Genomic DNA, 16,896 nt, shown 5'->3' on the forward strand with positions numbered 1-16,896 from the left:
AAAGCCTGAATGCTTAACCAGCCAAATGCTTAACCAGCCAAATGCTTCTAGTTTCTGGTCCTCGCGCCTTATATACCTTTCTGCTTTCTACCAGCACTCCTTGGGATTAAAGGCTTGCTTTCTGGGATTAAAAACGTGATGAATCACCATGCCTGTCTGTATCCTTGAACACATGGATTTCTGCCTCTGGAATGCTAGGATTAAAGGCATGTGCTACCACTGCCTATCCTTTATGTTTAATATTGTGGCTGCTCTGTCTCAGACCTCAGATAAGTTTATTAGCATGCACAATATTTGGGTGAATACAATACCACATACTACCTTCATCAGTCCTCCGTAATCCATGGTCATTCTCAGTGAGCCATCCCACTACCTCATCTTGGGGTGCCGCCACAGGGATGCTTTGCATATCCTCACCTCTAGCAGTAGTCCAGGGCTGGCTTTCTTTGCTCTCACTGGCCCAGGGTCAAGACTGTGCTCTCACCTGCTGTTCCCTCACAGGCTCCTTGCATCTGACAATCTCTAGGGCCAAGCTACGGCTGGCTGATGCCTTTTCTGTTGGCCACACCTGGCTCCTGAGAGGGCCTTGAGCTGGACAAACAATTTTCACTCCCAGTATCCTTTCTTATAGGAGAGAAATGTGTTATTCTGGGGCTAACTGCACTCCTGAGACAAGCATGGTCTCGCTCACCTGCGCTTCTCTATCACTATACCTTTGTTAATGTTATTCAGGCTTAAAAACTTCAGGGCTCACAAGAATTGAATTTGGCTTTCTGTCATGTTTTTTCCTTAGAAACTCTGGCTTGGCACACATCTTACCACATTTACTTTTGAGTGACCCAGGCAAGCACTTTAGTCTGCTCCTTTTCATAAGTCCTCTTAAATGCTTTAGCACTTTACAAACCTGATGTACATGCCAATCTAAGTTTTTCAGTCTCTTACCTCAAAAATGATATGCCACCATGGGGTTCAGCAAAGCCACCATACTAGTCCCGAGGATCCTGTTGAATCAGCCCCTTCCTTAGCTGTTCAGTGAGCCTGATCCTATCAGTCCCAGTGAACTTAGCATCAAATACTACTGTGTATGCTCATTTTTGTCATTAATGCTGGTCCTTCTATTGTCTTCCTGTCCTTGATGCTCATGGGAACCTCAGCCAGAAATAATCAAGTGTCTCTAAGGACTCTTATAAGTCAGTTGATCAGGGAATTATTTCCCTCTTTATGTAGCCTTTGATCTATAGAAAGAAGCATAGTTCAAAGTCAGGCTATTACCTGATGATAGTAGTTCACTTTATGGGTCATTATTAAGGCCTCCTCTGTATTCTGCATGTTTTCCCTTCCTCTCCATTAAAAGTCAGACGTAAGAGGTATCTTGCATCACTTCTGTCTCATTTTGTCCCTCCTCATTGTCCAGTTCTTCTCATGGAATCCAAGTTTGGGTATCCCAAGAGAGGCTATTTAGCACAGGTGTGATTTGTATTCTTTTCTTTATGCCCCAATAAGAAATGACAAGCCAATTCCTCTATCCTATTCAACTCTCCCCTATCTCCCTCTGTCTTTTCTTTTTCCTGCTAATTCAGTGGCTGCTACAGAGGATAGCATCCACATGGTTTTCTTGTTGTATTTCCTCCATTTCATTGGTAGTCATTCTAGGAAGAAAAACTCGAACTCAGTCTTTGTCTTATTGTCCAGAGCAAGGCCACGTAACTGATACTACAGCTTACTTAAAACTCTGTCCCATACATGTTACTTTTGTGGATTATAATATAGCCTTCCTCAACCATTTGAAGGACCTCTCCATACTCACATGATAGATGCCATCCATCAAGGAGTCTTGCATTCCATACCACATACAGGAAAACAGTCACTCTGGAATTCTCCAGGGGCACCCCACCTTCAAATATAGCAGCCTTAGTTGCATGTCATTTCACCCATAGCAGGGACAATGCAAGAGCTACTAAAGCAGAAGGCACACCTTCTGTACCACACTGGGAAGGACAACCGTACCAGGATTCTCCACATAGACACTCCACCCTCAGATGGCTTAGCTTCAGTTGCATGTCTCATAGCCCACAACAGGGACAATGGTACTTCTCCTCATCATTTTTAATTCTGTTGTGTCCTGGATTAAGGTGCCAAGTGTTGGGTAAACTTTTTCTGGGAAGATAAACAAACATCTATCCCAAAGTCATGATTCTTCCCAGGCCTACCTTGTTGCATCAATGAGTTTAATTAGGATTATTTACAGCATCATAGATAAGGGGTCATTTACTGGAACATGGGGAATTTATAAGCAGCTATACCACTGAAGAAACACTCTTAGGGTTTCTTTTCCTAGAAACTGTTAACTGCTTATAGAATTTGAGGGAGGGGTAGGACCTCTTCAGCCCCCTCCCTCCATGAAGAAACATCAATGAGCCCAATCTTGTGCTATCTTCAGTAATCCCAGCTGCTGATAGTTTTAAGAGGGCAATGGCCATGTCATGCACAGAGGACAGCATCTGGCAACACTGTTTTATTCTGTTTGTTCTGGTACTATTTCAGCATATAAAAGGAGCAATTAGCTCTGACTAAAAATCAGGATAGGATTCTATAGGAAATAATAACTGAGTTAAAATTTGAAGGACAAATAAGAGTTAATTGAGCAGAAGGAAGGAGGCATAGAATTGTTCATTGCTGAAGAAAATAAATGCAGCTCTCAAGTCGTATGGATGTAACTAAAGTGAAGTTGTAGAATGCAAAAGGTTGTTTTACAGAACTGTTGAAAATATGACAACTCATTTTGAAATTCCCATGATAAGAGAATAGAAGTGTATCCATCTTTAGTTGCTATATTATGAAGTTAAATGTTCTCTTTTATAATAAATTTTAACTCCATTGCAGTGTTTTAAACTAAATTATATATGGATTCTTTGGTAATTATATGTATATTTAATGGTTTATTTTAAGAAATGAATTAAAATAAATTATGAATAAACGCAATTAGGTTTTTTCCCATCTAAATCTCTTTTACAATTTGTGGTTCTCTTATTTTTTATCATTTGCAGGGTTCCTGTGCCTCAGCCACATTCTTCACAAATTAAAGGAAGCAAGCACACACCAAGTACTTTCCACCGTATGTTGCTGTTTTAGTTATTATTCCTTACAAGAGTTTGGGTAACTCTGTTGCATACATACTAGTATTTGATTTTATTCTCCAGCACTCTGTTATAGCTCCTACTAGCAAAAGATAAAGTGTTTCATATTCGTTTAAGTTATTGTGAAATGTACTGTTTGGTAATATCTGAAGTGCATGCAACTATAATAATGGCTGCCAGATAAAATGCTTTTAAGGTATCAGCGTACAATTAACAGGAATTACTTGTAGTGCTCTATAATACATTAGGTTAACCATAGTTGACATTTTTTTTTTTTTGGTTTTTCGAGACAGGGTTTCTCTGTGTAGCTTTGCGCCTTTCCTGGGACTCACTTGGTAGCCCAGGCTGGCCTCGAACAAACAGAGATCCGCCTGGCTCTGCCTCCCGAGTGCTGGGATTAAAGGCGTGCGCCACCACCGCCCGGCTCATAGTTGACATTTAATTGTGTATTTTATAATATCTAGACAAGATTACAAATGGATCCAAACACAAATGCTAAGTTTATGAGGTGATAGATCTTCCAGTTACCCTGATCTCGTCATTATACACTGTATACATATATTTAAGCATTTCATTGCACCCCACAAATGTATATAATTGTATATTTAATCCATTTTTCTTGAAATTTATCTTACCTGAACAGCTACCAAATATTAAAATGGTAAAACATGCTTTAAAGGGAAATCCACCATTAATATAGAGATGCTGTTGCCTAGAAAGAATAGATTAACCCCAGACACAAAGCAGAAAACACTGACAAGCAGAAAGGAAGGTTAAGGTTGATACCTTCAGGAAGGAAGACAAGTGTGGGTGCAAGGGAAGTGGTCACAATCTCATCAGAGTCTTATGACCATAGCCATGTGATGAGTGTATGCTTGTGATCCTATCTGCTGCTAACAGCGAACTAACTGCTTTTTCAACTAAAAGAAATATTTATACACCTATATACCTAGTATGTTTTAAACTCATTTTATGAGTGATGTTCCAAGAAACAGTATCTCCTGAAAGGAAAAAAAATGTATTCAAATGGGGCAGTTTTGCCACATGTATCTATATAGTATTATTCAACTCACTAGAAAAACCCAAATGTCACATTATTTTATTACTACCCAACAATATTTGCTGAATATCTGTTATAAACTACAGTTCTAGAAAAGCCCACAAAATATGTTCCTTATTAACAAAAAAACAGGTCTCTCATTTAGCACACTTAGCAGAATGCATCCTCCCATCCATTTGAAGATGCTCTTGTATACACTCTTATTTGTAACCAGCATCACTACAAAACAAAACTAGTTTTTCTCTACCTTAAGAGTGACTTTCATCAGCATTTTTGTCTTAATAAATTATTGTCTTTCCCTTTTAATTTTTCCTACTATCCAATAACACTACTAGGTAAAGATCATTTGTATCAATAAATTAGGTAATGATGATCTTTAAGAATAAAAGTAACCAGAAAAATATTTATGTTTGTTCCTTTGGTAGCAGCAAATATGAGTTTTTTAGTTAGCATGAGAGTGGTTAAGTAAGTTTAATTTAAATGGACAGAATAGGTAAATCTAAGCAAGTCTTTGGCTTTTGTTTGTTTTCTTGTTTGTTTTGTTTTGCTTTATTTTACCATGGAGGGTGCTTTCAGGGAGAAGAGATCAAATACAGTATTCTAAGCAAGTCTTATTTCCTTTCTTTGCTATTAGGTCAACTGGTTTGAGCTTAGGGTTGGTTTCTGACATGATTTCATAATATAATTTAGTACTAGTAGAATGTCATTAGAATTATTTGCTTCAAGTGGAATCTTAAACCAAGGGATCATCTCGATGGGTCTAACATTTTAGCCCTTTATCTCCATCTTGTCTTTTGGTGTGAATTTTATTTTAGTAGTCCTCCACCCAGACAAAAGTGAGACTGTCATTTTGTTCCATATTATCTTCTTAAATATGATGTGTCAGTAAACTGTTCTACAGTTTTTTGGTATGGTTTTATTGATTGTTACATGATATGAAATGTTGGCATTTTGTGTATATGTATGATATCTCTCTCTATCTCTATCTCTCTCTCTCCCCCCCCCCCGTGTGCGTGTGTATGCGTGTGTGTGCGTGTGTGTGCGTGTGTGTGTGTGTGTGTGTGTGTGTGTGTGTGTGTGTACATGCGTGCACTCATGGGTGTGTGTACAAATGCTTATGCTATGGCATGTGGAACTCAGAGCAGAACTTTGAGTGTCAGTCCTCATCTTCCACCTTGAGACAGAATCTCTTCATTGTTTGTCACTATGTACACCCAAGAGTCTCCTGTTTCTGCCTCCCATACCACCATAAGAGCAATGGGATTACAGATACCTGCTTTACTTGGTTCACAGAATTTGGAATTGGATCTTCACACTTGTATGGGAAATACTTTATTCACTGTATTAGGGATTCTATTGCTTTAATAAAATACCATGACCAAAAGCAAGTTGGGTAGAAAAGGGTTGATTTCATTTTATAATTTGTAGTCTAGCATCTGGAGTAGTTGGGACAAGAACTGGTGCAGGAGCCATAGAGAAATGCTACTTACTGACTTGGTCAGCCTGGCTTCTTAAACCACCCAGGACCACTGGGTGCTCAGGGATGGCACTGCCTAAAGTGATCAAGGCCCTCCTGCTGGGGATGTCTTTCTGTATGCTGTGAATGTGTTGCTCTGATTGATTGATAAATAAAATGCTGGTTGGCCAGTAGCTAGGCAGGAAGTATAGTATAGGTGGGATAAGCAGAGAGGAGAATTCTGGGAAGTAGAAGGCTGAGTCAGGAGATGCTGCCAGCTGCTGCCTCGATGAGAAGCAAGATGTAAGGATCAATCAAGAAAATGCCCAGCTGGGCAGCGGTGGTGCACACCTTTAATCCCAGCACTCGGGAGGCAGAGCCAGGAGGATCTCTGTAAGTTCAAGGCCAGCCTAGTCTACAGAGCGAGATCCAGGACAGGCACCAAAACTACATGGAGAAACCCTGTCTCAAAACAAAACAAAACAGAACAAAAAGAAAATGCCCTACAGACTTTCTTACAGGCCAATCCTTTGGAAGCATATTATCCAGTAAGATGCCTTCTTCCAAGATGACCCTAGCTTTTGTCAAGTTGACCAAAACAACAAACTAGCCAACACACACACTGAAGCAGCTCTCTAGCTGAATTTTGGGGTATTTTAAGTATCTCTATACTTAGAAAGCATCTTCAACAAATGGTGCTGGCATAACTGAATGTCAACATGTAGAAGACTGCAAATAGATCTATATCTATTGACATGCACAAAACTCAAGTTCAAGTGGATCAAAGACCTCAATATAAATCCAGTTACATTGAACCTAATAGAAGAGAAAGTAGAAAGTAGTCTTGAACACATTGGCACAGGAGACTACTTCCTAAATATAACACCAGTAGCACAAACACTGAGAGCAGCAATCAATAAATGGGACCTCCTGAAACTGAGAAGCATCTGTAAGGCAAAGGACATAGTATGTAAGACAAAACGACAGCCTTCAAAATGGGAAAAGATCTTCATCAACCCACATCAGACAGAGGTCTGATATTCAAAATATATAGAGAATTCAAGAAACTAGATGTCAAAATAACAAACAATCCAATTAAAAAATGGGCTACAGAGCTAAACAGAATTCTTAACAGAAGAATCTCAAATGGCCAAAAGACATTTAAGGAATTGCTCATCATCCTTAGTCATCAGGGAAATGCAAATCAAAACGACTTTGAGATACCATCTTACACCTGTCAGAATGGCTAAGATCAAAAGCACTGCAGACAGCTTATGTTGGAGAGAATGTGGAGCAAGAGGAGCACTCCTCCACTGCTGGTGGGAGTGCAAACTGGTACAGCCACTTTAGAAATCAGTATGACAGTTTCTCAGAAAATTGGGAATCAAACTAACTCAAGACCCAATGATACCACTCCTGGACTCTTGGATATACCCAAGGAATGCTCACTCCTACCACAAGGTATGATTGCTCAACTAAGTTCATAGTAGCATTATTTGTAATAGCCAGAGCCTGGAAACAACCTAGATGCCCCTCAACTGAAGAATGGATAAAGAAAATGTGGTACATATACACAATGGAGTACTACTCAGCAGTGCAAAAACAGTGCCATCATGAAATTTGCAGGCATATGGATGGAACTAGAAAACATCATCCTGAGTGAGGTAACCCAGACTCAGAAAGACAAACATGGTATGTACTCACTCATAAGTGAATACTAGAAGTAAAGCAAAGGATAATCAGACTACAATGCACAGCTCCAGAGAAGCTGCAGCCTTCATCCAGTAACTCATGGAAACAGATGCAGAAAGCCATGACCAAACACCGGGCCAAACTCCAGAAGTCCAGTCAAAGAGAGGGAAGAGGGATTCTATGAGCAAGGGGCATCAAGACCATAATGGGGAAACTTACAGATACAACCAAACCAAGCTAGTGGGAACTCATGAAAATAATCAATCCTTTTAAAAATGCTTCTTTCCAGAGGCTGTGAGCATAGCTCAGTAATTGCTCCTAGTTTGCTGTCTGTTGCTCTGATAAACACCATAACCAAAAGAAATATGGGGAGGAATAGGTTTATTTCAGCTTACAGGTTACAATCCATCATGGAAGTAAGCCAGGGAAGTAGCTCAGGATAGGCACCTGGAGGCAGGAATTGAAGCAAAGACAAGGAAGGAATGCTGCTTGCTAGCTTACTTCCTTGCTATCAATCATTCATTACCTTTCTTATACGGCCATGCCTACCTACCTGAGCCTTCCTAAATCAACTGGTGATCAAGATTTCCTGTAGGCCAGTGTGTTTGAAAATTTTCCACAGCAAAAGTAAATGTAAAACATTAAAATACTTTTGCAACTATGACAAACACAAGTCTAAAAATACATAATTCTGGTTGATAAGTATATTGATACTGCATTAGTTTCTGTTTTCCCAGTTTTTCTATTTCTTTAAGAAAAGTAAAAATAGCTGGGCAGTGGTGGAGCATGCGTTTAATCCCAGCACTCAGGAGGCAGAGCCAGGCAGATCTCTGTGAGTTCAAGGCCAGCCTGGTCTACAGAGCGAGATCCAGGACAGGCACCAAACCTACACAGAAAAACACTGTCTTGAAGAAAAAAAAAAGAAAAGTAAAAATAGGCCTGAGAGACTTGTGTCCATGTAATACCTAAATAATTCATAAAAGATCAGTGGAGTTTTGACAAATTACCAGATATATAGGCAAAGATCAGTTTTAGCACAAGTTCAAAAAGAAGAAATTTCATATAATGTTCAAAATACAACAAAGTGTTTTGTTGTGGGGTAGCCACCAAAAATACTACTTGGACACAGGTTTAAGCCAATAGAAAGACTTTATTAGCCAGCTGGCAACTACACTGGGTGTTTAGGATCCCAGTGTAGCCCTGAGCCTTTCTCAGGGTGATCTTTTAAGCACAAACATATCCTGAGTTGACATAATTCAGTTAACAAGATCAGTTAATCAGAAGCAGAACTACAGAAACTAAAAGGCAAGATTTAGTACATTTAGAGACTTTCCCAGAACTATAGACTTTGATGGATTAGGTCTTTGTTTTCATTTTGGCAAGTGGTGCTGTCTACATGCTAAGTTTTATGGCCTGAATGGAACTTTCACCATGCAGTCAGTTGTGCTAAGTAAGGTCTGGGAGCCTACTAAGATCTGGGGCCCTGTTATAGTTTTGGTGTATTGCAGCATAAAGCAAGAGGCAGGAAGTAATCTAATGACTAAAGAAATGTCAAAAGACTAAATCAATGAAGGACATATTTTATGAGAATCTTGGACTTTAGACATCAAGACAAAGTTTGAATATAATAAACAGAAAGAACGGCATGGTTTTGTTTTCATTTTCAGACTCAACTGTGGTGTCTATATGGAAAACAGATGTAAAGAAAACCATTCTGGAGGTAAAGAAGCCAGAAAGTGATGTTGAAGGCCAGGAACATATAGTAGTAGTTATAAAAATAAGAACAATAAAATAAATGAGACATAATTTTGAAAATATAACTGATTCAATCTAGATGGTGATGTAAATGGAAAGTAGAAAAGTGATGAGTCACTGTTAAAGTCTCAGGCACCCACATTTTGACTCAATTGAAGGAACTGAGAACTCCTATCAGAAGTAAGCAATAGTGATACTTTGCAAGGTTTGAAATAATGAAATACCATACACTCTATGGCTAGATCAGCAGACATTTGTTTCCACACAGTCTGGAGACTAAAAGCAGTGGGGCAGGTTAGGTTTTTCTGAGGCCTCCCTCCTTGGCTTATTGATCGTCTTCTCATTGTGTTTATACTGTTTCCACTATGTGTGTACATCCATACCTGTGTGTTCAAGATTCCTCTTCATGTAAGGACACCAATCTGAATTAGGACCCAAACTGATAGTCAGTCAATCACCTTTTTAAAGACCTCATTTCTTATGTATGATCACGATCAAGATACTGACAGAACTTAAATATATGAATTTGTAGATGATACAGTTCTGTACGTAAACATGGGTGTACAGGTATCTCTTGAATGCTGAGTTAGATTCCTTTAGATATATGCCCAGAATTTTTATAGCTGGATCATAAAATAGTTCTATTTTAGGAACATCCTCAGTGAGTTCCACACTGGCTGTAAATAAGGGTTCCTGCTCCCATTTCCATAAACATTTGTTGTCTGTTTTCCTAATGATAGCTATTTTGAGTGGGGTGAAATGGAATCTCAGTGTGTAATTTATTTGTATTCTCTGATAGGTAAAGATGTTGAATATATTTTCATATATTTATTGCCTATTTTTACTGGTTTTGGGAATTAATGTGCACTTCATTTGCCCAATAATTGATTCTGGTTAATTAATTTGGAGTTACTAATTTTTTGAAGTCTTCATGGGTTCTGGATGTGAATCCCCAAGACAAGTTTTTTTGTGTGTGTTCATCACAGGGAAATGTTTTTTCATGTGAGACCAAACACCTTCAAGATGGTACAGCCATAAATAAGGGAGAAGGCTTTCTTATTTCTCCATTAAATAAGGATTTTATACTGACTTTTTCTTTTTTTATATAAATTACCAATTTCATCTCAAGCAAATTCCCATCTAGTCCTAGTTTGCTAAGTGCTTTTTATCATGAGTGGGTGTTAGATTTTGTTAAATGCTGTTTGACACCACTTGAGATAATTATGTGGTATTGTCATCATTGAATTAATGTGATATATTTCTTTTCTTACATTGAACAACTCGAACATTTCTCAGATAAATCCTTCTTGGTGGTGGCATAAAATCTTGTTAATCTGTTGAAACTGATTTGGTGATAATTTTCATAAGTCTGCATCTATATTGAGACATTACTAAAGGATATTTGTAAGTGAATTTCTTTTTAGGTGCCTTTCTCAGATTTTGGTATTGGTAATACTGGCCTTATAGAATGGGGAAGGAAGTGTTCCTTCATCTTCTGTTTTATAATCATTTGGAGAATTTTTGCTTATTTTTTTCCACACTGGGGACTAAGCCTAAGGCCTCTCACATACTAGCCAAGGAGTCTACTGAGCAATACCCCAGCCCAGTTCTGCTTTAAATGTTTTATAGAATTCACCAGTGAAGTCGTCTGTTTCTGTACTTGTCTTGTTGATGGGGTTTTGGTTATTAGTTCAATCTACTTGTTACAGGTCTGCTGAGAATGTCTACATCTTCTGGGTAAACTGAAGCCATTTATTTGTTCCTAGGCAGCGTCTGTTCTATTATCTGGATTATTGACACATAATCACTTCTAGTATTCCTCTGCAATATTATTTCTCTAAAGAATCACACTTTCATCTCTAAGTTTAGTCATTTATATCTTCTCTTTTTGCTTGGACAGTCTATCTAAAGATAATTTTCTAGCTGAAGAGATAGTTTAATTGGTAAAGTGCTTGTTATGCAAGCATGTAGACAGAGGTTTTAATTCTTAGCACACACAAAAGATAGGTGTGCCCTAGGCACTCTTAAACCCAGCCCTGGGAGGCAAAGACAGGAGGATCCCTGGGACTTGCTGACATGCCAGCCTAGTCTATTTGTTCAATTCTAGGCCAGTAAGAGAATGACAGTTGACATTCCAACATGGGTTGGGGAAGGTACACCAGGTTCTGCCCCTAGATGAAGAACTACATGCAGTGGCTGCTAAGAGAAAGAGAGAGTCAGGGTTCTGAAGGGTAGAGCCACCAATAGGTTATCCAATATCTAGTATTCAGCCCTAAACACACACACACACACACACACACACACACACACACACACACACACACACACACACACGCAACACTAAATGAGCTCAGCTGGTTGTATTTACATATACATATGTGTATGTTTTTACATGTATGTGTGTACTTATATGTAACAATATTGATAAAGAGGTCATGAATTTTGAGTGGGAGGGGAACGGTGTAGAAGTTGGAAGAGGAGAGGGTAAGGTAGAAATGATGTAAATTCAGCACTCGTATGAAATTCTCAGAATAATAAAATAAATGTTAAAATAATTATTGCCGGGCGGTGGTGGCGCACGCCTTTAATCCCAGCACTCGGGAGGCAGAGCCAGGCGGATCTCTGTGAGTTCAAGGCCAGCCTGGGCTACCAAGTGAGTCCCAGAAAAGGTGCAAAGCTACACAGAGAAACCCTGTCTCGAAAAACCAAAAAAAAAAAAATAAAAATAAAAATAAAATAAAATAAAATAATTATAATAATAAGGTAGAAGGCAAGTGAGATGGCTCAGCAGGTAAAGGTGCTTGCCACCAGACCTAAAGATTTGACTTTGAATTCCTTAACTCACATGGTAGAAGGAGAGAATCAGCTCCCCTAAATTGTCCTTGGACCTCCTCATGAGTATGAAACACACACACACACACACACACACACACACACACACACACACACACGTACAAAATCAATCAATTAATAAAAATAGAATTAAAATTAGGGAGGAAAAGGCAGTGATTGAGAATACCCAGCATTGACCTTTGGCTTCCACACATGCATATGCACATAATACACATGACCACATATGCACACATATGTACAAGATAATTTCGATATTTTCAAGAACAGTTTAGTTTTTTATATTCTCTATTGCATATCAGCTCTAAACACTATTTTCTAATTCCTCACAGTATAAAGCTTTGTTCTTGATTTGGAAATTCTTAATATCAGCATCTACAACAGTCAGTGGTCCACCACCACCTCATCACATCTCCTAGGTTTCATACTGTATTTTCATTTTCATTCACCTCAAGATATTGTCTGATTTCCTTTATGATTTTGTCTTTGACTTGTTGCTTATGACTTTGGTGTTTCACTTTCACAGATCTGTGAATTCTTTTGTTTTTCTCCATTATTGGTTTCTGACTTCATTCTGTTGCAGTTAGAAAAGTTACTTTGAAGATTTTGGATTTTTTTTTTTTTTAGTTTACTGAGACTTGTTTTGAGGCCTAGCATATGTTTTTTTTTTTCTGGGAAATGTCTCATGTATTCTTGAAAAGAATGTGTACTTGACTTTTTAGGTTTGTTGTGTTCTCTATATGTCTGTTCTATTTGGTTTACATTGTTGTTTAATATCATTTTACTTATTCATTTCCTAGCTAGATGCTCTAGCCATTATTCAAGATGATGTACTGAAATCTGCAGCTAGCAGTGTAAAACGTTCTCCCTTCAATTCCAGTAATGCTTTCCTTGTGAGCTTAGGTGATCTGTTTTTTTTTTATTTCATATAAATTTATAATTATTACATAATTCGATGAATTGACTCTTCTCAGTAGGTAATTTCTTTTATCTTTTACAAGAGTTATTGGCTTACAGTCTATTTTGTCTGATAGTAACAGCTACTCTAGTTCTTGTCTGGTTAGTATTTGCAATGAATCCTATCCTTTTGCTTTCAACTTACATTGTCTTTATATCTAGAGGAGCAAATACTTGTGTCATTTTTTCCATTTACTAAGCTATTCCCTTTGAGTACAGCATTTGATTTATACTGAATTTTATAATTGAGAAGGATGGACACAGTTTTGACATTTTTGTTTTCTATGTATCATGCTTTGATTGTCCCTCATTTCCTGCGTTACTGCCATACTCTGTGTTTAAGTGGGTTTTTTTATATAAACCAATCTGGATTATTATCTCATTTCCTTGTCTGTACATATATGTGTGTATTTGAAGATAGATTTGCACCTTGGGACATGCAAGCTTTTGATGCCAGTACTTCCTGCAGATAAGAAAATGTTCATATGTTCAAGTCCCTTATATAAAAAGTTGTAGTATTTGACTATAACATAGGCATATCTTCCTGTATGCTTCAATCTTCTCTGAATTATTTGTAATATCTAGTACACTATAAATGCTCAGTATATAGTTATTACCCTGTATTGTTAACAGACCAATGGCAGCAAGAAGAGTACGTTCATGTACAGTGTAAACAATTGTTTTTAAATGCTTTTAATCCAAAGTTGATTGCAGTCCATAATTGTAGAAGTCAAATACAGAAGGCTAACCATTTCACTTATGGTTACCGTGAAGATTAAATTTAACATTCTAAATTTATAGCAACATAGTTTGAATGGATAGCAACTTACTTTCAATAGTATAAAAAGACTGTGCCCCTATACATGCTTCCCTATCCCCCACTATTTATATGTTGTCATCACAGGTTATGTCTATGTGCATTTTGTGTCCTATAACATTTAATTATGTGTTATCCATATCAACCGTGATTGACTTCATATAGAAAATTAAAAACTAGAGTTAAAAACTAAATATACAGCAATGTGAAATTAGATATTTGTCAATGAAGGTAATTTTACCCAAGGTCTTCCTTCTTGATAGAACATCAAGGTGCTGCTATACAGCTCTGTCTCCTTTCATGTCCACCTGAAACATGGCCTTTAGCACTTCTTGAAGGTAAATGTAGTGCTAACCAAGTCCCTCATTTTCTATTCCTCTTCTTGATCTCCCACTCATTCTTGGAAGGAGAGTTTTGTGCCATATGGAATCCTTATTTAACATTTTCCCCAGTGTTCTAAATCACCACTTTGCCTTTTGGCCCTGTGGGTTTTCTATGAGGATTTTGCTGTAAAACACATTTTTGTCCTTGCCAAGCTGCTTCTCCCTTGCTTTATTGTGTCTTTCTTCTGTCATGCCTTTCACCTATTTTGTTATAATCTGTCTCATTGTGAAATCTGGGACCATTGTTTCTTCAAATACTCTTTCCTTCTCTTCCTTTATAACTCAGGTAATATCAGTGTTGGTCAGCTTAATGTTGTCACACCAGGTCCCTAGGCTCTGCTTTTCTTAACTCCTTTTCCTTTCCTTTCTGCTCCTTAATCAGCCTTGTATTTTGCTGATTCTTTCTGCCTTCTCAGAAATACCATTGAAGCCCCAGAGTGAATTCTCTTTTTCTGTTATTGGTTTTTTCCCATGGATTTATTATTTGTTTAATTTTTATTATTGTGGGTTTTTTCTTCTTGATATTTTGACTTTAATTCAAGTATTGTTTCTCTGGCTTAGTTTCGATTTTTACCTATACTGCTATTATTTTTATATTTAGCTTTGGAACAATTTTCAATTTTCCATTTTTAAAGCATATTTAAGCCATTTGTTTAAAAATACTTTTACTGGTATTCCAGTGTCTGAGCCTTGTCAGTGACTATTCATTTGTTTTCGTCTTTTGAATGCATTATATTCACCTTTTTTGTAAGACTTTGGCTTCTTATTGAAAACTAAACATTAGAATATTGTGATGCAGTGACTATGGAAATCAGCTTTTTCTTCCTCATAAGGTTTGCTGCTTTTCTGTTTCTGAAACTTATAAATGTCCCTTTGTCTAGTGACTTCCTCCATTTCTTGGTAGAAACTCATTGTATGTAACTACAGAATTCTCTTTCCTTAACTATGTCCATCTGTTGTCCTCACAGACATTTCTCAGAACAACAGAAGCTAAAATGAAACACCACTTCCTGCAAACTTAGAAGATTGGCCCTTTGCTATGGCCCTCCTTCAGTACTTAGCTAGATTTCCACTGAGCCTTTGGAGCAACCTCAAGTGAAAGTTAAGGTCTTAGGGCTTTTCTGCGTTTGCAGCTTAGAGGGCGCCTGTTCCAAATTACCTACAATACATGTGTAGTTTGAATGCACCAGTTTCAAAACCAAATTTTCAGACTGGCTTTTCCTCTGTGACCTTAGACAACTGACTTTTTATGTCAGGTTCAATCTCTTGCTCCAGATTTCTGCAGGTGCTTTGTCTACTTCATAGTGTTTTCCAGGTCTACCAACTGCTTTTTTCAGCCTTAAGTAAGTTACACGAGCCAGAGGTCAGGACCTCGTATTGTGCTTCAGGTATGCCCTGGCAGGTTAGAAGAAATCTAAATTGGTCTGGGAAATGGCCCAGTGAGTAAAGTGCTTGTTCAAGCATGGCAACCTGAGTTTTGATCTCAGGGGTGGGTGTGGAGGAGTAAAAGCAAGGCCTGGCAGTGCACAACAATAAACCCAGTGGTGGGACAGGGCAGAACGAGATGGGTAGGTACCCTGAGCTCACTGGCCAACCAGACTAGCTATAAATAGACCAGGTTTGGTGAGAGATCCTGTCTCAAAAAGTAAGGTGGAAATCAAAACATTGATTTTTCAGGGCTTTTTTTTCTTGCTTTTCATGGTTTTGATGTTTTTTATTGTTTGTTTTTGAGAGAGAAACCTGAAGTTAGGTAGATAGGAAGGTAAAGGTGTTCTGGGAGGAGTTGGGGGAGGTGAAGAATAGTATTAAAATAGCCTGTGTGAAAAAAAGTTAATAAAATAAAAGAAAACTAAGGTGGAGCAGAAAAGAGGAAGCTAGCTGAAGTTGACCTTCAGCCTCCGCACACAATTATAGGCTCACAGACCTCATTCCCCACGCACAACCTAAGGAAAAGCAAAAGAAGAAAGCTACGTAATTTGTGAAGGTGTCCAGGACCAGGACCCCACAGAATGAACCCTGGCTTCCTTCTTCAAGAATCCTGCTATACCTAGGGAGGGGCAGAGCAAAGCCAAGTTAACTCCCAGAAAGCTTCCTGCTGTTTTCAAGTTGTCTGTATCCAGACCAAATGTTCGCTTGATTGCTCTGAACCCTTGTTGTCCAGGTTTCTCATCCAGTCACTTCTGACAATTTCTGCTTAATCTTTATAATCAAATGTTTTCTTTAATTAACATTTTTGGAGTTTCATACATGAGTACTGTATTTATTTCCATTTCCACCCTTTTCTCTCCACTCCAACTTCTCAAGTGCCCTACCCACAAACTCGTACTATTTAATTATGTACACACACACACACACACACACACACACACACACACACACACACACAAAACGTGCCGAGTTCTTTAGTGCTGCTTGTATGTATATGTGATTAGGGCTGACCATGAAAGGGAGAATCATGGTTTTTTTTTTCCTTGTTCCTTGTTACCAATTGGGGGGGAAGGGGCAGGAGCGTAGCTTTAACACACTTTTCTGCACTTTTCTAGAGGGTTATAAAGTTTCCTTTTTTCTTGATGTTGTCAGCTGCTACTGATAAATGCATAGTTCCAAATGTTCATATAATATTATATGTCTTTCTTTATTCATTGCCTGAGAAGAAAAACAACTCCATGAGGAGAAAGTTCCTTGCTTACTTGATTATGTAGACATGTACTTCATTTCCTTAAGAAGAAAAATGTACTTTCTGTTTTTCTTTGTCAGTTTTCAAAATAATGAGTCAGATCCCAAGTATC

At 38.1% G+C, this 16,896-nt stretch overlaps 1 protein-coding gene across 3 annotated transcripts in view; it reads left to right on the forward strand.

Annotated features, from left to right (window-relative positions):
- The window catches only part of Radx (RPA1 related single stranded DNA binding protein, X-linked), a 78,615-nt gene that overhangs the window by 49,188 nt on the left and 12,531 nt on the right, over positions 1-16,896 (forward strand). For all 3 annotated transcript variants that reach the window (XM_052736577.1, XM_052736581.1, XM_052736587.1), the window contains one exon: positions 3,048-3,115. In XM_052736577.1, coding sequence (XP_052592537.1) covers positions 3,048-3,115 — 68 coding nt within the window. The remainder of the gene's footprint in view (positions 1-3,047; positions 3,116-16,896) is intronic.

This window comes from Peromyscus californicus, unplaced genomic scaffold (assembly GCF_007827085.1).
Source record: "Peromyscus californicus insignis strain IS unplaced genomic scaffold, ASM782708v3 Scaffold_10__1_contigs__length_136768540, whole genome shotgun sequence".
In the NCBI taxonomy this organism is placed as follows: domain Eukaryota; kingdom Metazoa; phylum Chordata; class Mammalia; order Rodentia; family Cricetidae; genus Peromyscus; species Peromyscus californicus.